Source organism: Sceloporus undulatus, chromosome 1 (genome assembly GCF_019175285.1).
Source record: "Sceloporus undulatus isolate JIND9_A2432 ecotype Alabama chromosome 1, SceUnd_v1.1, whole genome shotgun sequence".
Classification (NCBI taxonomy): domain Eukaryota; kingdom Metazoa; phylum Chordata; class Lepidosauria; order Squamata; family Phrynosomatidae; genus Sceloporus; species Sceloporus undulatus.
The window spans coordinates 38790187-38813595 of record NC_056522.1 but is presented as its reverse complement, the minus strand read 5'-3'; the positions used below and the strand labels follow the sequence as shown (position 1 = coordinate 38813595).

At 38.8% G+C, this 23409-nt stretch overlaps 1 protein-coding gene across 13 annotated transcripts in view; it reads left to right on the top strand.

Annotated features, from left to right (window-relative positions):
- The window catches only part of ESRRG (estrogen related receptor gamma), a 612697-nt gene that overhangs the window by 505255 nt on the left and 84033 nt on the right, over positions 1–23409 (top strand). For all 13 annotated transcript variants that reach the window (XM_042444949.1, XM_042444960.1, XM_042444954.1 and 10 more), the window contains one exon: positions 16717–16827. In XM_042444949.1, coding sequence (XP_042300883.1) covers positions 16717–16827 — 111 coding nt within the window. The remainder of the gene's footprint in view (positions 1–16716; positions 16828–23409) is intronic.

Genomic DNA, 23409 nt, shown 5'->3' with positions numbered 1-23409 from the left:
CTGTCTCTGGTTTTGTTGTTGTTTCTTGTTCTGTTTTTTAAATATTGCATTTGATTTAATACTTTTTAAGGAGGGGAGGGTACCAGGGATTTTATATGTTTTGTATTTTTAACTTTGTTAGCCGCCCCGATTGTTCTCAGAGGGGCGGGATACAAATACATTTTATTATTATTATTATTATTATTATTATTTGTATAGTGGTGAAACAAGCAGGAGATTTTGGCTGCTCATGACACTTGCTGACCTCTGCAAGTTAGTTTCTGTTAGATCTCAGAAACCATAAATGAATGGGTGTTTATGGTTGTTGTTGTTGCTAACTGCCCCTGAGTCAACCTCGACTCATAGTGACCCCCATGGATTATACCTCTCCAAAAAAACAAACACACATTCGATCCTTGTCCTGGAAACAAGACTCAGGCCTGTGGCCTCTCTGATTGAATACAACTATCTAGCATGTGATCTCCCCCTCACTCTCTACCTCTCTTAGCATTATTGTCTTTTCTAATGATTCATGCCTTCTCATGATATGATCAAAATAAGACAGACTCAATTTAGTCATCCTGGCTTCCAGGGATAATTTGGCCTTGATCTGTTCTGGAACTCATTTGTTTGTCTTCTTAGCTGTCCACAGTATTCTCAGGACTCCTCCAGAACCACATCTCAAATGAGTTGTTTTTTCTTTCTGTTTGCTTTCTTCACTGTCCAACACTCACATCTGTTATTAAAAAATAATTTTAAAAATTACATTTTCTTCAAAAGCATAACTTCTTACTGAATTTTCACTTTAACCACATGAAACAATGTACTGTACATGTAAATACATGTAGGCTGTGTGCATGATACTGTAATTTAAAGGTATAATTTTAATTTTGTTAGTTGTTTATGTCACAACTATTACCATTACATTCAGTGATATACGGGAATTGGGATGTATGAGTAACAGTACTAAATTTTTTTTTTACTAAGGATTCTGTATGGTGTATTATGGGAGGAGATCAATGGGGGTGGAGTGACACCATGAGTGCCAGCCCTCATAACATTGTATAAAACAAGTTTTCAAATGGAGTTACAAAGGTCCTCCTTTCTGATGCCAGGCAGCTGTTTGACCACAGGTCCTGCTAAGCCAGTGGTCCCCAAACTATACTTTTAAAGAGTTTTTGGACTTCAGCTCTCAGAAGCCTCAGCCATGTTGGCCAACAGTCTGGGATTCTGGGAGCTGAAGTCCCAAATCCCTTAAAGAATAGAGTTTGGGGACCACTGAGCTAACCTATCCAACTCCAATCTGTCTTGGATGATACCGATTATCTGGACCCATTTCAGATGGTCGCCTTAGTCGATGATCTCCGTCTGAGCGCCGACAGGGGAGTGTGGCCTTGTTGGTGCTCTTGGACATCTCAGCGGCTTTCGATACCGTCAACCATGGTATCCTTCTGGAATGCCTGAGAGAGTTAGGAATCGTAGGCACTGCGCTCCAGTGGTTCCGTTCCTACCTCTTGGGCAGATTCCTGATGGTGAAGCTGGGGGACACCTGCTCCTCTAAGAGGGAACTGACATCTGGTGTCCCTCAAGGAGCTATTTTGTTCCCCATGCTGTTTAACATTTACATGAAACCGCTGGGAGAGATCATCCAAAGATGTGGGGTGAGGTGTTAGCAGTATGCTGATGACACTCAAATATGGTTCTCTATGTCTCCAACTGACGCAGTGTCTAAGGACAGCATCTCTCCTCTGAATGCCTGCTTGAAGGCGGTAATGGGCTGGATGAAGGAAAACAAACTCAGACTGAATCCAGAGAAAACGGGAGTACTAGTGATAGGTCCCCAAGGTCTAAGGAAGGATATTTGTCCACTCGTCTTTGATGGGCTCACACTTCCCCTGAAGGATGAAGTTCACAGTCTAGGAGTACTTCTGGATTCGTCTCTGCAGTTGACATCTCAAGTAGATGCGACGGCCAGAAGTGCTTGCTATCAACTTCGTTTGATACGCCAACTGCGACCCTTCCTGGACCGAAGGGACCTTGAAATAGTGGTACACGCACCGGTAACCTCTCGTCTAGACTTCTGTAATGCGCTCCACTTGGGGCTATCCTTGTATCAAGTTCGGAAGCTTCAACTAGTACAAAATATGACAGCCAGACTGGTCACTGGTTCTTCAAGGTTAGACCATATAATACCTATTTTGAAAGATCTTCACTGGCTCCCTATCAGCTTCCGGGCACAATACAAGGCGTTGCTCATGACCTATAAAGCCCTATATGGCTTGGGTCCGAGTTACTTGCGGGACCGCCTCTCCCCATACAATCCGTTCCACGCCCTTAGAACATCGGGCAAGAATCTATTGGAAATGACGGATCCCAAATATGCTTCCACTTCACAAAGAGCCTTTTCAATAAGGGCTCCTAGATTGTGGAACAGCCTTCCTGAGGACATCTGATTGGCACCCTCAGAGATATTCAGGAAAGCAGTGAAAACCAAACTATTCTGCCAAGCATACCCAGATATGTGATAAGATAATGACTGACATGGCCCTGAATGAGATGCTGCTTATTTGTCGATTGTATTGTATTTTATATTGTAGTGTGTATTGTATGGTTATCTTTTAACCATTAATTAATATGTTGGATCTAATCGTTATATTGGTTAGAGAATTTTAATTATATGTATGGTGATTTTTTAGTCTGTAATCCCGCTTCGATCCAATTGGGAGAGGTGAGGAAACACAAATAAATAAATATATTATTATTATTATTATTATTATTATTATTATTATTATTATTATTATTATTATTTCTACCAATGCTGGGTGTTTATTCACTCTGAGGTCAGCAATGATCACTTGGCTGGGTCCCTTGTCCTGAACTCCAAGTGAGCAACTGGCAGCAGCAGCAGCAATGTGGGGTGGCACAGTGGGGCACATTTTAAACAGCTGCTGGACCTTTGTAATGGGGTAGAGTCCAGAGGGTTTTGGATTTTCTGGGGAGATCCATAGCAAAGCAGGAGTATTTGAATATGTTTTAAGAGGGGTATAATCTGGTTAAGGTCCTAAACAGGCTGGACATAATTAAATCTGTGGCACAAGATCCAGGATTCATGCTGTCCATCATCCAGTCTCCCCACCAGGAGGACAAGAGGAGGTCATTTTATTTGGCCCATGTAGACTGGGCCTTATACCAGAGAAACTGCAGAGGTTCTGTAGTTAGTCCTCCCCCTAAACCCTTTCAGGGAACATTCACGCTGCTAAAAATGACTCCCATCACAAAACCGAGGGGAAAAATGGAACTGGCCATAATAATAATAATAATAATAATAATAATAATAATAATAATGTTTAACAATACAAAGTTCCTGCAACCTTATTTAAAAAGTGTATCTCCTGGTGGCTTCTGGGAAAGCAGTTCACCTTCTGAAGGCTTGAAAAGGGGTGGTCTGCACAATTTTGGCAGGCCATGGGCCAGATAAAACAGCCCTAAGTCATTTATATAGAGAGATTATATTCATACCTTTGGCTGAATGTGTTTAGAAAGTAGGACATTGTGAAAGATCCCACACCCTGTTCCCCATGTTCAATAAAGATGTGAATATGTCAAAAAGACCAGGGGCATGCTGCAAAGATTGTTTCTGGATTTTCAGCTCTTCAAAGAAAATATAAGTGTTTGGATGAATTGTGCCCTTTTATAATGCCTCTCTTTTTCAAAAATGGAGAAATAATGTATTTATTGCAACTGCTCTAAAATACAGATACAGTGCTAAAGCCATTATCTAGCATTTCTATTCTAAAAAGAGTGGTGACAGAAGGAGAGATATCAAATAGTGGTGTTGTATTCTTTATCATTCGATATAGTGGATTATATTTTGTTGGGGGGGGTGGCTATTTTTTCCTTTTACTCCATTTTAGTCTTCATTAAGGTTTATCTTCATTCTCCAAGCCAATATAAAATCCAAAACAGTTTTGTGTTGAGAAGAGCTTTTGAATTATTGGTAGGGGAGAAAATAAAAGGCTAATTGTCACTCTGGTACTTTTAAATTTCAAAGCTGCTATGAAATTCAAATTGAGACTTGAAATGTTTTTATAGATCATCTCAGGCCTTCCAATAAATGGCAACTAGGTTTTCCTTCAAGTTTCAAATTGCTCATTTTTAAAAGCTGTTTCTGTGTGGGTGGGTGGGTGTGTAGATGCATGTTGCTTTAATTAAAAGAGTAAAAGGTTCATATTAAAATGATTTCAAAATCTAGAAATCACAGTTAACAAAAGGACATATTCCATTCTAGTAACAGAGGGCCAAAACACACTGCAGAAATAATCCAGTTTGAGACTGCTTTAACTGCCCTGACTCAGTGCTAGGGAATCCTGGGACCTGTATTTTGTTGTGGCATTAAAGCTCTCTGACAGAGAATGCTACAGTATTCCCTAACATTGAGCTAGGGCGGGTAAAGTAGTCTCAAACTGGATTATTTCTATTTTGGACCAGAGAGAAAAATAACAACAAATTAAAAAAGCAACTAATGGCTGATACTGATTGCATTAATTAAGATGGCTTACATTTATTGAATATTTTTTAAATTGGAAGTAATCCTCATTCAAAATTCCATCACCATGTTTTAGTGTGAGGTCCTGACCATTCCTTTCCACTGATTAAGAGTTGCAGGACTTGGTCTGCTGAGCATTGGACATAAAATCAACATATATCAATGGCAGACCCTTTATTTGTATATGGGGAGAAATAATATCATTCTATTATGTTTTCCCTCTGCAGGATATATTTTAAGAGGTGGAGAGTGGGACCAGGAGATACTGGTACTGTGGGCAACTAGTTGAAACACAGCAAGTGTTCCACAGAGAAACAGAATAGATATCTGCAACTGGCATGCTTTTCAGAAGCTGTCTTTATAACTGAAGGTTGACTCAGAATTCTATATTTATGGGCTCCAAATCTATCCAAATAATGTAGAATCTTCTGCACTTGCATGAGATACTTCAAAATAGGAGAATCTTTCAAAAGTAGAAAATCTTGTTGCCAGATTCTGTTAAGTTACATGTCCAAAATTCAAAACACTGCTTTGCAAGTTAAAAGGATATTGTCTTTAAAAATGTCTTCTCCTGACATCTAGAAGTTCTAGAATATAACTACAAGGTGCTGAGGATATATTTTCCTTGATTTCCCCCCCCCCAAATCTCAGTACCTGCTTTTCAATGCTTCTCTGTTCCCTAACTATATAGTATTTCCCTAATAAATTCTAAGATTCTTGTAATTCTAACAAAGTAGAGCATATTACTTAACATATATATTAGGTTCTAATATGGGGCTTGATTCTTCAGTGAAGTTGCAAGATTTACATTATTGGAAATTAAAACATGGAACTTAACCCCAAAGGAATCTATCCAGTAATTTCTAAAATGCAAAAGCCTTCAAAGTGTATTCAAAAATTCAGCAGAGTGGTGTAAGTTTTGCCTACAAGATATTATATTTAAACACACCATGAAACAATGCTAGAAGAAACACTGTAAAAATAAGGAATTTCTTCTGTGCTGTGACTACACCTTGTACACAAGGCAGTACTTTATTTTAACTACTGAGTCTCTTCTATGCCTTCAGGTCCTGACCCAATAGCGCACATGTATAGTCCTGGAACATTTTTAGCTGAAATTCCATCAATGAATCAGGAAGATTATACCCACTGCATGCTTTCCTTCCAGACTGATGAAATCTTAGCTTATTTACAAACTGCACGTATATTATGTTAGGTTAAGTTAAAATATATGCCTTCAGATCCAATTTGTAGGTATGATGTCCCATGAGCATAAATCAGTAAACATAAAATGAAATCTGGAGAAATAACAAATGGTATTTGCTGGGGAGGATACTATTCTCCAAGTGAACAACATCCACTTACTTTGTGAAAAGTTTGACCAGGTATATGCTTTTGCAATGGCAAAATAGGAAAATTTGGTATGTTTTATTAGTTTGTTGTTGCATAAATATGCACTTTCTTTCATAGTTCAACTTTCTGTTGCAGAATAAAGAATTGCAAATAAAATAACTATTTAGTTTGCTAAAACCCTGGTTCTGCTGTGATGTAGATTCTTAAATCCAGAACCTTCTAAATGTAAGACATGTTCTTTATTTTTAGACATTATTAGGGTATCTGTTTGATTTGGGCAGTTAGTGTCCAGTACAATTTAAGCGTGATGTGGAACAGTCAAAATCTGAATTCCTTCTCACATGGAGTTGCTCTCCATATATGGAGAGCCATTTCCATCAGATATAAAATCCTCAGCCATCAGGAGAGAGTGGCAGTGGGGAAGTGAAGTTTGGGAGAGGCTAATACACATTGCCACCTTACTCAATATGGTGAGAGAATCTTATGTGCCCTTTGAATTGCTTATATAAATAATATGTGGGGAGAAGTGAAGGAATCTTTATCTTGGTGAAAAGGGAGGTAACATAATAACAAAGTGGTTCAAAGACATCATTCTTTTTAAAAACGTGTGTAAACAATGCTCACACAAGGGACTTTCTTCTAAATCTCCCATGTGCAGGATGTGAGAAAGATGTAAAGTAGGAAGACACAGTATCAGAAAATACTGAAATGTTAAGATGCCTGAGATCATAGATTAATAAAGAGCTGGCATGTGGACCCCTGGGCCTTCCTCACCAGATCTATCCTTATTGCCGTCTGCTTTGATTTCCCCCAGTAAACATGTGCCTGACTGTTTCCCCCCAGAAAACATACTGATGTTACTTGTAAGTGACACATAATTTTGCTAGATGTAAGATGGTTTCAGGCTTGTTCTGCAGCTGCTAATTCCTTCCTTTCTTTCTAATACTCAGAACAGTATGGTCTCTTCTGTTGTTGTTTTCTGGTATTGTTGAGATGCATACCTTGATGACATACCTGCAGTAATAACATGAGAAAACACACTGTTACTACTCTATTTCTAGGCTCTTTTTAAAGAGGGCAACATCCTGTAGTATTCTTCTGATTGTCTTTAACATTCCTACCAAGCAGCACAGTGAGCATTCTAATGAACACAAATAGGTCCAGATTTTTCCTCTGGGATCAAGTGATTTTTTGACACAAGCAAAGCTTAAGGCTGTGGGAGAACCTTTTGTACATATAGGGCCAGTTGTAAAGCAAGATACCACTGCTGGAGCGAGGATATGAGATGTACTTCATTTATAGAAGCCATGGTGATATCCCAAAGGCAGCATCAGCAAATTAGTGCTGCTCAAAATAATGATTAGTTATTGCAGTCCTCTGAAATCCAGACTAAGACATTGTGATGCCTGGGGTGCAGTGCCCAAGCATAATTTTTCCAGGAGGCTCCTTCCCCCTCAGTCCCAGAAGGCCTTGTCTGTTCTGAAGAATGGAAGTGCTCTTCAGGTCCCTTCATTTAATTCCCTTACTTTTCTGGTTTGCCTTATTTGTATTTATAGCCAGACAACTGTGTGGCAAGTATGTGTATTAGCTGCTCATGAGTGACAAATGCCCTTTAGACACTTTGCATGGTCCTGAGATCTGGTCTCAGCTGCCCCTCTTTGCAGTTTGGAGTCTAGAGGCTCAACTTTTTTATCTACATATGTTCTGAATCCTATAAATCCAATCTGCAGCATTGGCTTCCACTGACTGGCTGGAATCTCAGTGACCCTTATTACTATGCTTGGCCCTCTCCTCTTGTTGCTACTCACTTGTCACTGCCTGTCAGCTCCTCCTGACTGTGCATAAGAAATAACTACAGAAACTAAGGAACTCTTCAGCTTTTGTAATTCTTTTATAATTATGTCTCATCAGGAATCATCTCCCATTTTCTCCAACTACAACATCCAAAAAATTCCAGAATAAATATTTTCTCTCTCTTTCTTTCTCTGTTTGTGTGTGAATGCACAGGCACACAGGGGCACATGTGCATGCACACATGTGTGCGTGCACGCACACATGTGTGCGTGCACATACACACACTATTATGCCTGTTTTACAGGACTGTCAACAGGATCCTGAGCATGAAGTAAAGTGTATCTCCCACGGAGCTTAGGCCTTTTTGAGATGAGAAATCCAAATATGATCAAGCTGAGATGTTCCCAATAAACAGATGTCAGGTGATGCAAAGTGGGCAATGTCTTTGGCCCAAGAAATCAATGCAGTGATGGCCACATGATCAAGGACCACATGGTGAGTGGTATGTTCAGAAATGGGTGAAGGCAAGGCCTGGGCTGGCAGTGGTCATAGCCAAGGGTAACACCCTTTCCCCACATATGCATGCACACATCACCACACATTGATGGAGAGAACTGGGCAGTAGCAAGGAGGATTGACCTTGCTCATGCACAATCATCCCCATCAGTATTGTGCCTAATTGTGTAGTCAGGCACACTGTTCTCAATGGGAAAATTGTACTGTCAAATTCCAAGGCAGCAGGATCCTGTTGGATGCAGTCCATATCAACATGGTTTAACAATAAAAAACTTTGGTAATTTGATAGTTCTTATGGATTTGTTCTCACGAGCAGCTTGATATCTACATCTGATACACATCTAAAGAAGCTGCACCTCTAACTTTTCAGGTGACAAGTGATGAGGAGTTACCAGTTTTGTGGGGAAGGGCCATTTACTCATGCATAAGTCTAGAAATTTTTGTCAAAAAATTGACCCCAAAAAGCTGGGTCAACTTATCCACAGGTCAATGTAAGTAGTGTATTCTCACTCTTCTCCTTCTTTGAGTAGAGTGGCAAAAGGTAAGAGCTTATTTCAGAAGTTCAATATGTCCAAAACAGAGCTTCTCATTTTTCCACCTAAGTCTACTCTCCAATACTCCTTTTCTGTTTCTGTTGATGACATTTCTATTTGACCAGTCCAGGAAGCCCGTAGTCTTGGTTTTATTTTTGATTCTTCTCTGTTGTGTATCCCCCAGATCCAGAGACCACAGCTAAGGCATGTAGATTCTTTTTATACAATATTGCCAAAATCCGACTATTTCTCTTTGCCTCTACTGCCAGGATTCTGGTCCATGCCCTAGTGGTCTCGCGACTTGATTTCTATAACATCTTTCTGGTAGGGCTTCCTCTTTCCAGAAGATATAAATCACAAGATTCCCTCTCTCTCCCCATCACATTTCAGCCTTTGTAGATAAAGTGATTAGTTTAAGGAGATTAGTGCACTCTCTTTTAACACACCTTATCCCCAATGGGATAAAGGTGAATGTATTTTTAAAAATATATTTTTGAAAAGCCACAGAATAAGCCTGACTGGCACCTGGGATGCATCCGGCATGCATTCGCCCAGCCATGGGCAAATGTGATAAGACCCGTTTTAAAAATAAATGTGTCTTTATCCCATAGGGGATAAGGCACATTAAAGGAGAGTATGCTAATCTCCTAAAATAATGGCATTATTTTAGATATAACAAATTTAGGTAAGCCTCAGTGTGGATATCAAAAGGTTTTTTGTCTGTTTGTTTTTTTGACTAGCTGCAGTTTATTTTTTAAATCCTATTCCAAGCCAATTGTAGATAAGTCTTGAAAGTCTCAACTTTAAACCTTGGTTTATTAAACTGGCTTGTTTAAACAAACTATCATTAAGACTAACCACAGGTTAGGGTCCATACACAACACTAAACTGTGGTCAACAATGCAAGTACAAACTACTGTTAACTTCCTTCTGGTGTCTTCAGAAGACATGGAACATTATCTACTAGGCTTGTTCATATAATAGTTGAGCTTTATTGTTGGTTTTTGCCACATCTAAACATAACTGAAGTGTTGTTACTAGGTAGCTAAATTACAATGGTGTAGAGATAAAATTAATCATATTGTAGAAGTACTGTTATATTTTAACTAGAAAAAGATATTAAGTGCAGTGATTACCAAACTTTGGTCCTCCAGATGTTTTGGATTTCAGTTCCCTTCATCCTTAACTCTTTCTGGAAGATTAAGTCCAAAACACCTGGAGGGACAAAGTTTGGGAACCACTGAGTTAGAGTGTTGTTTGCAAATATGATGGCAATGCATATGCTTGTGTCTCACATGTATTGTTAAACATTTCATTTCATATAAGGAGATGATTGATACATAGGGCGAAAACCTGAGATCTAGGTATGACTCCATGTGATATCACAGGAGCTAGGCCCTGGTGATGTAACAAAAGTGATGTTAGAAGGGAAGCCTCTAGTGATGTCATTAAGAATGAAGTATTAAACATTAGCCACAATTGTACAGAGCATACTATTCAAATGGAAAAGGTAAAGGCAGGAATATGTAAACACACACACAAATACATACATACAGTTTTCAAGACAATGTTCTTGTCCTGAGATACTTCACCTCAGCACTGATGACTGGAGAAGAGGGGACAGGTCCTGAGACAATGCTATACGCACAAATAACTTTATATTTGCTTCCTAATCTTTTTTAAGTACATACTAAATTAATTAATGAAATGACACGAAACTTTATTCCCTAGTTTCTAAGGGCAGTTAACTGCTGAATCCATGTTTTGTAGCAATATACTAGAAAATCTTAAAGCTGAGAACAGCAAGATTTTGAGCTGTTCATTTGAGCTGTCCTGGAAGGAAAGTTTCTCCCATACATCAATAGGAAACCATTGGGGTGGGGGGGGGGTCATTTCTTATTTCTTGCCTCTGATTATGGATTTCCATAGTTTTCTTCTTTGTGTTTTTCTCCTTCATTTTACTGTTTAGTTGTTAAAAATAGTAGAATGTTGAGCATATGCCATATTCTACTGAATTTCTAAGATCTTTCTGGATCTCTGTACTATGTGGTTTAACTTTGTGCACCACATGGAAAAGGAAACAGGCAGTATGCATTCCATAAAACTGTTTACAAAAGTAAACCTGTTCCTGACTTTTAATGTTGTGACCAATGAGTGTAAAGGAACTGGAATGACTGACGGTCAAAGGAAGCAGTGATGTCCTGCCTCATTTCCCTCCTTTGCGTGTACTGATCAATGAAGAATTTTTTGCTCCAGTTGGCCATGGCTGCATTATTTTCCTGGCTGCATTTATGTTTCTGGCTGGTGGAGTGATATTGATTTTCTTGGTTGAGAACAAATTGGTGGACACATGATATTTATCTTTCTGGGTTGAGAACAAATTGGTGGGCATTTGGCATTTTTGTATTATATGAAAATGAGATTTTACATCCTTAAATTACATAATAATTTTCAAAAAATTAATTTAAACACAATATATCATCTGCAGAAATTTACTGTTGTCCACACAACCATCCTCTCTCTCTCTCTCTCTCTCTCTCTCTCTCTCTCTCTCACACACACACACACACACATATCTATGGACATGCAAATTAGCATATATAAATTCTGGATGGTCAATTAAGCCCTTGGGCATTTTCATACTTTGATTACATCATTCCTTCTTTCTGAACAAAAAGCAATCCCCTTATATGTATATTAAAAATGTGTCACATTTTTCTGCTTTGTAGATGCAAACCATTTAAATTAGTCTACAGATATTTTGATGAATCCACCGTTGTTCCCAATCCAGTGGGGCATAATCTGCAGATAGAAATAAGCTTTTTCACTCTGCCTTTTTGCCCAGAGGTTTGCTGCACAGAAGTCAAACACTCCACATCTGGTCTCCTGCGTGATCTCTTGTGCCTAATCCAGAGGATCAAAACAGCCAGCTGCCACAGCACCTAACAATCCCTCCCTCATTAAAGAACAACTGACCCTACAGGTTCAGGCTGACTTGTTGCGACAATTTCTCTTGAGCAATTTCACTTTGGGAATGCATTTTGATTCAGCGACACCTCAATAGCAGAAGAGGACAGAATATTTTCTTAGCAATTTCTTTTCCCTCCACTATCTTTTTGGGGACAGAGGCTGCATGGTCAATAATCTCTCAAACCAAAGCTCCCAACTTTGAAAAATAGCCGCCGAAACATGTTAAGGGATGTGGGCTGCAGCCGGGCTGTACTTGGATGGTGGTTTTGAAGACAAAAGCCTTGCGATAGGACCAGGATGCAGCCTGAATTAGAATTCAGTTCGGGAGTGGTAAGTCGCTTTTTAAAGCGGTGTGATAAGCTCCTAAAGCAGAAGCCATGTCACTGTTATCCAGTTATTCACTCACTGTTATCAAATTATCTCTTTCCTAAGATTCAAAGATTTCCAAATTATAGAATTCAGATTCTGTTTTGTTTGCCCATTTACTTCTTGATGGGAAGCATAATGGATCACTCCAAGATTAAAGAAGATGTTGTTAGCACGTTCATCCTCAGCATCCTCAATCCTACTTTTTCTGCAGTCCATAGCTTTTGTGGTTGGAATAGGTATTTGGTGCTCTTGTGTGCAGGTTAATCACTAAGATCTTTGCTTTGACTTCTGGATCCTCAAATAAATCCTGAAGCTTCCTGGAGCTTAAACGAAAGTGTGCTTAGCTGCATATTATTTCTGAAGCTGATACTGAGATCCAGATTTCATGCTATCAGTACTTCACAGTCGGATTACTGTAATGAATTTTATTTCGATCCCCTCATATCTCTTGTGAGTTGCTAGTAAATGGTCCAGAACTTAACAGTTAGATTTCTTTCTGTGAGGTGTCACTAGCTTATCACTTGAATTCTTTCTCTATAAAAGCTTTGCCAATGTAATCAAGAATCTGGGCCTATATTTGACCCTCAAATGACTTCAGTTCATTTTTAGTATTCTACTTATATTTGTTTTCTTTTAAAATTCTGGTTCATATTGTATAATTAGCACTCTGTTTTAATAAATTTCAGAAAGCTCCACCCAGTGCTACATTAAACCCCTTTCAGATTGTATGATGCTGAAAAATATTCTTGTGGCGATCAGAATAGGCTTGTGTTAGATAAGTCTCAAGGTTTGGTTTAGCTTGGAATAAGGCTGCAATTTTAACAGAGGCCTATTCTTAATTTTACCAGTAAGTTTTCTCAAAACTGTGGGTTTTTTATGTGAAAGAATGTTAGCATAACATAACTGATGCTCTGTTACGATCGCTACATTGACAGAAAATCAGAGGGCCATCCAATTGATTCCTCTTAGTGCAAGTGGATGACTTGCAGCTGACTTGGTTTTTTACTAAGGTCTTATTGATTCAAGCAGTACTGAACTCTAGAGCTAGCCCTGAACCTAAGTATTGTTTTGGAACAAATGTTGGTGATCACACACATCATTTCAGAATACATTCAACTAATATTCATTCAAATTAGAAATTTCCTCACATGTGAGTAAAAGCTAAATTGCCAACCTCCTTCCTCATACAGTAAGTGTCCGTGGGCCAGGAATTCTTTATATGGAAATGTGCTACATACTATAGTCCACTTGCAGTTTGAACTGGACTTCATGGTAGTTCTGAATATGCAGTTTGCTTCTGAATGAATCCTGGAACAAAGGAGTCTCAAGGAAACTAAGGAAGTCATACAAATGGGGTCCATCCTGACAGTAGCAGAAGGATTAAACTGTAATCATTGGGGGGGGGGGGCACTGCAAGGCAATTGTTCCAGGACTGAAACACAAGGCAATTCAGTGATGATATGCAATAAAGACAACATTATATTGTTGCCAACCCCACACAGACACAAACACACCCAGGGTTGATTTTCTTGCATAGGTCATGAATATGATAGATATTTCTGAATTGGCCCATCCTGTTTATAGACATTGCCATAGAGAGATGACACATGATCTCACAATGTCTTTATTACACGTTGAAAGCAGGACCCTCAAAAGTAAGGCAAAGAAATGTAAAGAAGAAGCAATGAAAGAACATTCAAAACTTTTTATATGTTTGATTTACTGATTTTCATGTCAAAAATGGATTTTTTTAAAAAAAAAGAGTTGTGTTCATATCCCCAGTGCCACACAAAAGAGGGAGAAGGTCATTGATACATGAGGGAATGAGAACAAAGTGGCCTCTCAAATGAACATGCAACCTGGGCACTATATTGCAAAAAATGTTCTGCCTTTTTAGAGGGAACCAATTGATGTTCCTATACAGGATTGACAAAAATCAGCTTTTTTGAAGGAATGGGGAATCAAACAATATGCAACAAACCAATTTAAAGTGGATGTGAGCCGTGAAAGGCAATCTAGCCACTCAGGTTGCTGCGACACTGCAGAATTAATTCAGTTTGACACCATATTAACTGTCATGATTCCATCCTATTGAATTTTGGGATTTGTAGTTTGTTTTGGCACCAGAACTTTCTGAAACTGAAGGCTAAATATCTCACAAAACTACAAATCTCAGAATTCCATAGCATTGAGCCATAGCAGTTAAAGCAGTGCAGATACAGCCTTAATTAGAAAGTAATTTCTGTTGAAATCATTGGCTAAAACAGGGCTGTAAAGTTAAAAACATCTTCACATTTCCTTTGGAGTACAGTAATTCAGTGGAATGTAAATGTTGGCCCTTGGTATTGTGAAGTGTATTCAGAATCTCCACCTAGATAATGAAAAACAATGTTTAAAAAAGTCATGAATGGGAATTTTACTTTGATTACACTGAAGAAGTGATAATAGCAGTATTCTTGCTTAATGCAACATCCTTAGATGTCCTCTTCTTTCATTTTAAAACATTCCCATAGTCTTGAACAAAAATAAAAGGTTGAAGGCTTGTCAGCATCAGTTTTCTAGATAGCTGTTGAAAAAAATAATAATAATGAGATATTGGGCATTGTAAAGCTCAAGGGCTGTCTTGCTAGACTAATTTATTTCCATTCACCTTTTGTCAGCACTGCAGACAGAAGACATTCAATTAAAACGTGTCACCTGTTACTTGTGATCTAATTTGTATTTGTAAATGGCAAAGATTAGGGCGCCAAGCCTTACATTCTCCCAACTTTTTGAATCTCATGCAGAACAATGATCCCTTTGGAAAATGTTAGACAAGTTTGCATATGAGAGAATTCATTATCTATGCTGTATCAGTCCCAAGGTGCTTGTTAGGTCTTTTTAAATCAAATCTATCCTTGAATCGTACCTGCAAGTATATGCTCATTCTGTACAAACCCTGGAGTACAAATGTGTGTGGTCTCTATAGCTATATCCAAATGTCAGTAACCAGTTTCTTTTGAGGCAGCCATAGTGCTTATTTTCCCTTCCATATTTCTGATATGTTGACTAGAATCCACAGAGCTGCTTAGACTTTTGGCTTATTTTCCTTTGAAGAGATGATTTCTGAATCATATCACACAAATGGCTTTTGAAACATCTCTCACTTTCAAAAGCAGTTTGCTGTCTCAGTGGGTGGGTCATGATTAATGGGACATAATGCTACTTTCATAGTTCTTTTGTCCTGACCATCATTATAGTCCTGTTTTATGTATATTGGGTATATTCCTTTTGCTCCAAACAGCAAATTGTATTCTTTATATCTAAATGAATGTAAGCTGAAGACGGAAGCCTATACCACACTCCGTAATATGCCTCAGAGTGCAGATAGCTATCAGGAGAGAAAAACTGACTTCCCCTTGCTAATTGTTAATTCAGCAGTAGAGCAGGAAAGCTATAATGTGATCCACAGCATTTACCCTTTTGATGACTTAGGATTCTGTTTTCAAAAAAAATAAATAATACCTGGCTAATGGACATGCATTTTGCATCTCCACTAGATTACTTGCTTATATTGTGTCTGCTAATGTACAGTTGAATCATTTCTGGCCTGTGCGACTAAAGTATGGTACCTATAAATACGGAGAAGGCATGTTGTCATTTGTCATCTTTTTTTTAAAAAAAAATATCAAGTTTAAATTTCAGTACTGTACTGCAGAGGCCAGGTTGCTATCATAGCTTGAGGAATGGACTAGGGCTCTGAGAGACCAAGGCTGAGCAGGGATATTTTCTGAAAAGGGTCAACTACATGGAAGTCTTGGTGGTCCAATTTGGGCAGATCATTTCATGGAGGAGGGTTTAGCCTCCCCCAGTCCAGTCCTAGGGAGGAATTGAGCCCACACATGCATCTTCTCCCCCTACCCCTGGTTCAGGGATTCATGCTGCTACACCATACTGGCTTCTCCATTTTATTTCCCCTCCTACCCAGTTTTCTGGAATTTCCCCCAGTGGACCCCCTGTCCTGACTCCTGCTGCTAGTCTCAACTCTGAATCAAGGCTTTACCTGAGGACTGACTCCCCATTCAACACTAGATTCAGCTGCTGTAATCTAGTTAGGATAGGATAGTTTGCTACTCCCTCCCCCAGGTTTGAACCAGTTTTCTTGTATGAAAATGTCAACACTCATCAAACCTGCCGAAAGCCTTTTTTGTATGGCTCGTGCCATTTTATGGTACGTATGCATCATGCTCCTGTTTGAACACCCAAAATTAAAGAAATGATACTATAAGCCATTAAAGTGATCACTGAGTTAGATTTAAATGGTGATATTAAATAATTTTGTGTGCACTGTTCTTAAATTAACAGATCAATTTCTCCTTTGCTTATGGTAGCTGAGTACTTTACTGTGCTTTGTACACTGCCATGGATCATGATGTTTCTTGGTGTTCTGTTATCCCTGATGCCACATACAAATGCATTTTAGTTCAGTGTGGACAACCTATCCTTGATTAAAATACTGAAATATTTCCAATTTTATGTCAATAAATCTGAAATTGTCCCCAAAGTTTGTTCTTCTTCCATTGTCTTTTATTTCTGTAGACAAGAAAATTTCAAGTTATGACAGTTCCTGAATCCAGTTGCATTGCATTCATCTCAATTTATTTGTCTCACTTTTAGGAGTTCGCTTAGACAGAGTACGTGGAGGTCGCCAGAAGTACAAGCGTAGAATAGACGCAGAGAATAGCCCATACCTGAATCCTCAGCTAGTTCAGCCTGCCAAAAAGCCATGTAAGTACTTCTGATGATGCTGTTTATCTTACTCTGTACATAGGAAATGTTGCCTGATGTCATCAAAATGTGAGGAAAGCAAGAGGAACCAAAACTGAATCATATTCATTATTTTTTTTATCAAAGGTGATTGTGTAAACTGTTTAAACCATTCTTTCCTTTTCTCAGATGAAGCAGAGGAAAAATGTTTTTAAGGGTGAGAGCTTGCTAACGCACAATTTATGCAGTACAAATTTTACATTTACAGGTGATCTTTATTTTCAGTGGTACATAAAATGGCTCATGCTGTGATCATTAGTTCATTGAAGCCTCTCGTCTTAGATTTTACAATAAAGTGATTTTTGTAGTTTTCACTAAGTAAATGAGTTTGACTGCTCAACCTCCCAATGAAAATACATTAGGAGCCTCATTAATTTATAGCAATAGAAGGTTGACACACTGGCTCATATTAGATTAAAACAGGAATGTGCTACACTTACAACCTCTATGGGGTAGATTATTTTGCTGATATGCCTATGGTTTTGTTATGAGTTTTTCTTCTTTTTACTGAGGTGAAATTTTTTCTTATGTCAAGTTAATATTAGAAGGAAATGCAAGATACTGAAAAGGTGAAGGCATAGTGTATGCAACCAGTGAAGAAACAATGTTTATTCTCTGAAGTAAATGCAATGGCAAGTCCTAACACAAGAGATATCTTCTAGGCTGGTTAGTCTATAAAGCCATAAATCAGCCACCAAGGGTACTTGTGAATCCTCTGTTGGTAAAATTCAGAGGCATATCCATGTTAGTCTGGAATGTCAGTATGCAAAAGGATTTTGTAATACCTTTAACTAACTGTGTGAAAAAAGCTGTAGACGTTGTGGAACCTTCGGAGACTTGCTTGCATGTGAAGAAATAGACCAACTCTACAAAATCTTGTGGTACAGCTTCTCTCACACAGTTAGAACTTTACCACACAGGACCTAAGGGACGGACTCAGAATGGAACAGAACGAGTGGGGGACGGATTTTACCGCACACACCAGTCCCTCACTCGTTCCGTTCCCACTCTCTTCCATTCTCAAACAGTTCCAGAAGAGAAGGATTTTTGAGAACAGTTCTGAACAGTTCTCAAAATTCACCCCCTCTGGAATGGTTTGAGAAAGGAACAGAAGGGGAATGGAACGAGTGAGGGACTGGTGTGTGCGGTAAAATCCGTCCCCCACTTGTTCCGCACTCTTTCCTGCTCCTCCCGGTCCATTCTGAGAATGTACCAAAGAGGAACAGTGCAATAAAGTTCTTAGTCTGAAAGGTGCTACAAAATCCCTTTTCATGCTGTGAATCCCCTGGTATGTCACTTTCAAAATGGCTACTTTGATGCCTACATACTGGCAGAGGCTTCTAGACTACAGAAGTTTCCATTTTAAACAAGAGTAATAAAGGACTCTGAGGAGAACACTGATGGCACTTACCTGGTAGTGTGTAAAATGGTATATCCCCTCCCCATTCCCCAGTAGGGGACATGGCTGTGTACCTAAGCATATGGAGTTCTGGAAGGCAAATGACAGTGTTTGAACTGTAAGCTAAAGGGCATTTTAGCTATGTCAAAGGGAAAAGAAATCAGTTTTACATAAAATTAAGGCTTAAGTGAACATATGGCATCGTTTCCTTTTGCCTTTCCAAAAAACATTATGCTGATTATACCTTCAATTGTCCAATCTGGCATCTTCCACACAGTCTGCATAAGCTGTTCTGCCACTCTGTAAATACAATCTAGGGTTGCATTAAGCAGATTTTGCACATTATAATAAAAACTTTCTGATAATACAATAAAATTCAATAAACTCTAATGCTTAATTTCATTAGAGGTTTAGATTTTCTGGATGCACAGATTGCCAGCTTTTCATTTATTTTATATCATGCGATTGAGTTGAATTGCTGACAGCTCGGCACATGCACACACAATTAAGCCTTTTTGTCATCGACACAGGTTAAGGCTGCTCTGTTGAAAATGCAAGGGATTGAAAAAAACACAATCTACCAGTAAGATGTCTCAAGAAAAGCCCATTGAAATGAATGAGAACCATACAAAAGAATACTGCCATACTGTTTTTGAGCTCCCATTCATTTCAATGGACCCTATGCAGATATCTTTGTAAATGAACTGTGCTCTTTTATATATTTAAATCAAATTATTGAAAAACTATTGGTTGTGCAAAGCATACACGATAACTAAAACTATTTTAGAGGAGTCTACTGACCATGTTAGCCTAACCTCCTATAGTGATGTACAGTATCTTGTAAAAAAAGAAAAATCTATGCTAATTACTTTTGTAAAGTCATCATATAAGATGCTTATTAAAGTTAACTTTTCTCCCCCGCCCCATCTATTTCAGCAAGTGTCAGGGGGGAACAGTGAAATCACTTTGGCTGAAGAAGTAGCCGGGGAGATTTTCTGGGTTCTGACAGATAGTTCATGCACAACAAAGGCAGTGGAATGAAAATTGGGTTTTATTGATTCTAATTAGGGAAACGTTAAATAAGATTTACCTAGAAACCATGCTTGTGGCTATTCTAACTGATCGGGCTTCTTGAACACATTCAAAATGCCCCTGTGTTTGTATTCCAATTCTTAGAATACTTTTTTTCCCAGTAGCAAAATAATAGAGATTAGGAAATGTTCACAACAAGCATCTTGCTGCACCATCTATCTTTTTATTCCCTTTCTTTTCACCCGAATCCAATGGTCTGCCTACAGGTCTTGTCATGTTGTCAGAAAAATGGGTGTTGAGATTTTATGAAGCATAAATTAAATTGTACAGCATGCTGAATCACTGCACAAACAGAAATGTTTGTCTTTGAAGGGGAAAACACACACATCTATTTTATTTTCTTACCCCATATGCTATTCTTTATCTCTTTATTTAAAACTGTTTTATAAAAAGTAAACACTGCTGCCAATATAGGATTTTGAGCATTATTAATTTACAGCAACATGCCAACAGAAGTAAGCTTTAGTGAGTGCAGATGACTGACTTCTAGCCCAAATATATGTGTAGTGGGTGGTAATCTAAGGATATAATCTTGTATAAACTGATGCAGAGCAAACCTCTTTTAACTCAATGAAACCTGCTTCTGAGTAGGCGCAGGTGGTATTGCCACATGAATTTAGAAATTCTAATAGTTTATTTCTTTAGGAAAACCTGGGAATTGTAAAAATATTTACCAGTTTATTTTGGTGATTTTTGTTTTAGGGGGTAAAATGAACTGTAAAAGTCAACTTCAGATAATAACTCAGTAGATTAATGGAAGGGTGACCATGTGTGAGAGTGTGTTTGTCCCAACCAAAAGTTTATCATGAAAAGCTGTTTATCAGAAAATACTAAACCTGCTATCCATCATCTTTAAATGAGACAAATATTCTCCATTAATCAGTTTGATAATAGAAGGGCATTGGGGGAAAGATTGATTTTTTTGGCATAGCTCTTGCCGTTCCCAAGAAACAATGAACATTGGCTTCTAGGGCTTTTCATAAATAGTAGCACTAAAGTCAGGGGTTCCCCCCTCCCTGTTTCCTTCATCTTTAATTTGAATACACAATCTACTTTACTAGAATGTCCACTCAGTTTAAAAATAGCCCTCTTCCATTTTCTGTCCCACATCAACAACATTCACAATGATGCATTGCAGACTAAAAGTGTTACTCTTGTCACTGGTGAAAAAGACCTTATTAATAATAATAAAGCACGCTTGATGTGATGTCTTGTAGTTGGTTCTTGCATTTGTTTTGTGAAGGACTGACATACTTCACCTTTTTGACATACACATTTATAAAGTACCAGAGACAAAGAGATCAGAAGTCTGAAATAAATGACACAACAGAGCATTTAAAAATATCCTTTTAGAATCAATTTTGTCAGTTTTGAAAGCTATCAACTGAAGTCAGACAGTTAAGTCTCACAATTGACATCAGTAGGATCTAAGCAACCTAACTATAGGCAAGATGGCAGTGGCTTTGGACACTCAAGTTAAACCAGTTACTTAGTAGCAGAGTTGAATGGCCTTTACTTTATATGCATCTCTCTAGTTAGTATCAACATAGTGGTCATCATAGTCACCAGCACTGCAAACCCAGGACCCTTTTCTGTCCAACTTTCTTTTCACCAGGTAGTGAGAGTTTTGGACACACATAACAAGTACTTGTACATTTAAATCTGTCCCATAGTGATGTTTTAGTTTTAAACAGGGTGGGCATTCTGCAGTAGCCCTAGGTCCACATATAGCCCTTAGGCTAATTCTATGCAGGCCTTAGACTGCTTTCAGAAGCCCTTTCCTGATGGGTCTCAAACTACATGTGGTCATCCCCCCCCCCCAAATATGCTTGAGGGAGAGAGAGGCTTCAATGTGTTCCAAACAAAGAGATAAAGGAATCCCGTGTAGCACCTTTTGAGACGGAAAGAAATGCTTCTCAGAGGAATGGGTCAGCGGGTCAGAGGATTAGTGTGAATCAACCCCTATGTGTGTGTGTGTGTGTGTGAATGAAAGAGCAAGAGAAACAGTGCAACTGAATGTGTGAGAGAATTAATGTACATGTGAGTGCTGGTGGGGGCAGAGAAAAGGGTCCTCCTGGAAGCTGGTTCCACCGAGAGCCCCACTCTTCTGCCATCCCTGATGCTTCCAATGACTGCCAAGAGGCCTCTTTGTTTATCCTCTCCTTGGGCTCTGATCTAGTGACTTGGGCTCTGATCCACACCTCCTTCTCCCCCCTCAGGTATTCCAAATGCTTCTCTTCCCCTCTAGTACAGAAAGGTTTGGGAAGTGGAAGAGGAAGAGGAAGAGGAGATCAGGGCATCCAAAACTCCCCCCCCCCCCCCGTTTAAGCAATTATCATGTCTCCAATGTGAATTTGAAGGCTTTCATGGCTGGCATTCATAGTTTTTTGTGGGTTCTAGAAGAGTTTATTCCTGCTGTTTCGCCAGCATCTGTGGCTGGCATCTTCAGAGAGCTTCATGTCTCACCTGGGCGTCCTGCCCCACAGTTTGAGAGCCACTAGTCTTGAAATCTGACAGTAATTATCCATCTGGTTCTGGCCCTATTTGTGATCAGCACCTGGTCTCTAAGTACCATCTTCTAAGGGAATTTGGTCCTCAACCAAATATATGTTGCCTAGCCTTGACCTAAAAGACTCATTTTCACAATGCGAGGCACAACTTCCTTTGTTCAAATCCTCCCAGCTTTGATTTAAAAAAGGAGTAGATTTCAAGTGCCTCAGTGTTTCTTCTCCACCTTTTGTATGTGCTGCATGTGTGTTTCTGTGTGCCATTAGCGCATTGTGGCGCATCAGTGATGCAAGTGCAGTGCAGAGACATATGGATGCTGAGCAGTGCTTGCGTCATGGATGTGTGCCCTGTTTGGGCGGAGCTGCACAGTCATGGCGCCGCCTGTATGTACTAGGGTTTGGGAGCATGCGGTTGCTGCACATTCCCGAACCCTAGTATGTACAGGCGGTGCCACGCTACTTTTGGCCTGTCTGTACTGGGCCTCAGGCAATACAGAGGGTAGCTTTGGCCAACAACCAAAAGCTTTCATCTGTATTGCCTGACTTAAAATAGTAATGTTTTAATAGTAATGTATTTAATTATCTTAAATAATAATTTCATTACTCTTAAATATTAACCTGATTACCAATATCTCAACTCTGCAGTTAATATCTGAACTGAACCAGTGCCTTTCAGTGAGGATCTTTCTGGAATCTCATGATTTAATTTAGCTTTTTTTTTTTACTGCAGTTTTAAATTGGTACACATTCAGCCGTCTGTGTTCATGGATTTTTTATTTACAGATTCAACCATACACAGCTTGAAAATATCAAAAAATAATATAATTTCCAAAACCAAACATTGCTGTTGGCACTTCATATACAGACATAATTTTACAATGCCATTGTATTTAATGGGACTTGAGCATCCATGGATTTGGTATCCATGGGGGGGGGGGGGGGCACCTGGAATCAAATCCCAATGGATATCAAGGGACCACTATAGATTATGTCAGTTAAAAGCAACTTATTCAGAATCAAGAAATACATTACTAAAAAGTTAGTATGTTCACTTTGGATCAACTTCCAGAACAACCTGTGGATACCATCCTTACAAATTCAGGACAGCTTGGTTAAGATACATTTATTTTTTTTGATCAAAGTATAAGCTATCCTTTTTACTTAAGGACAGCTGACTGATAAAAGGATAATAAGATAATGAAGACAAAAGCAACAAAAAGATGCAGCATCTACATCCTTAAACTCCCACCCATATGCAACACCAAAAGCAATAGCAAGTACATTTCTATACTGCTTATCACTGAACTAACACTCCCTAAGCAGTTTACAATGTGTAAACCAATTGCCCCCAACAAGCTGGGTACTCATTTTACTAACATACAAAAGGATGAAAGGATGAGTGGACCTTGGAGCCCTGCTTGGAATCAAATTCACAACCTTGTGGCTTCAGTACTGACATTTAACTACTGTGCCACCAGGGCTCCCTGAAAAAGGGACAATGGAATATACTAAAATTCTTGTACAAATAAAGTTGACATCAACAGC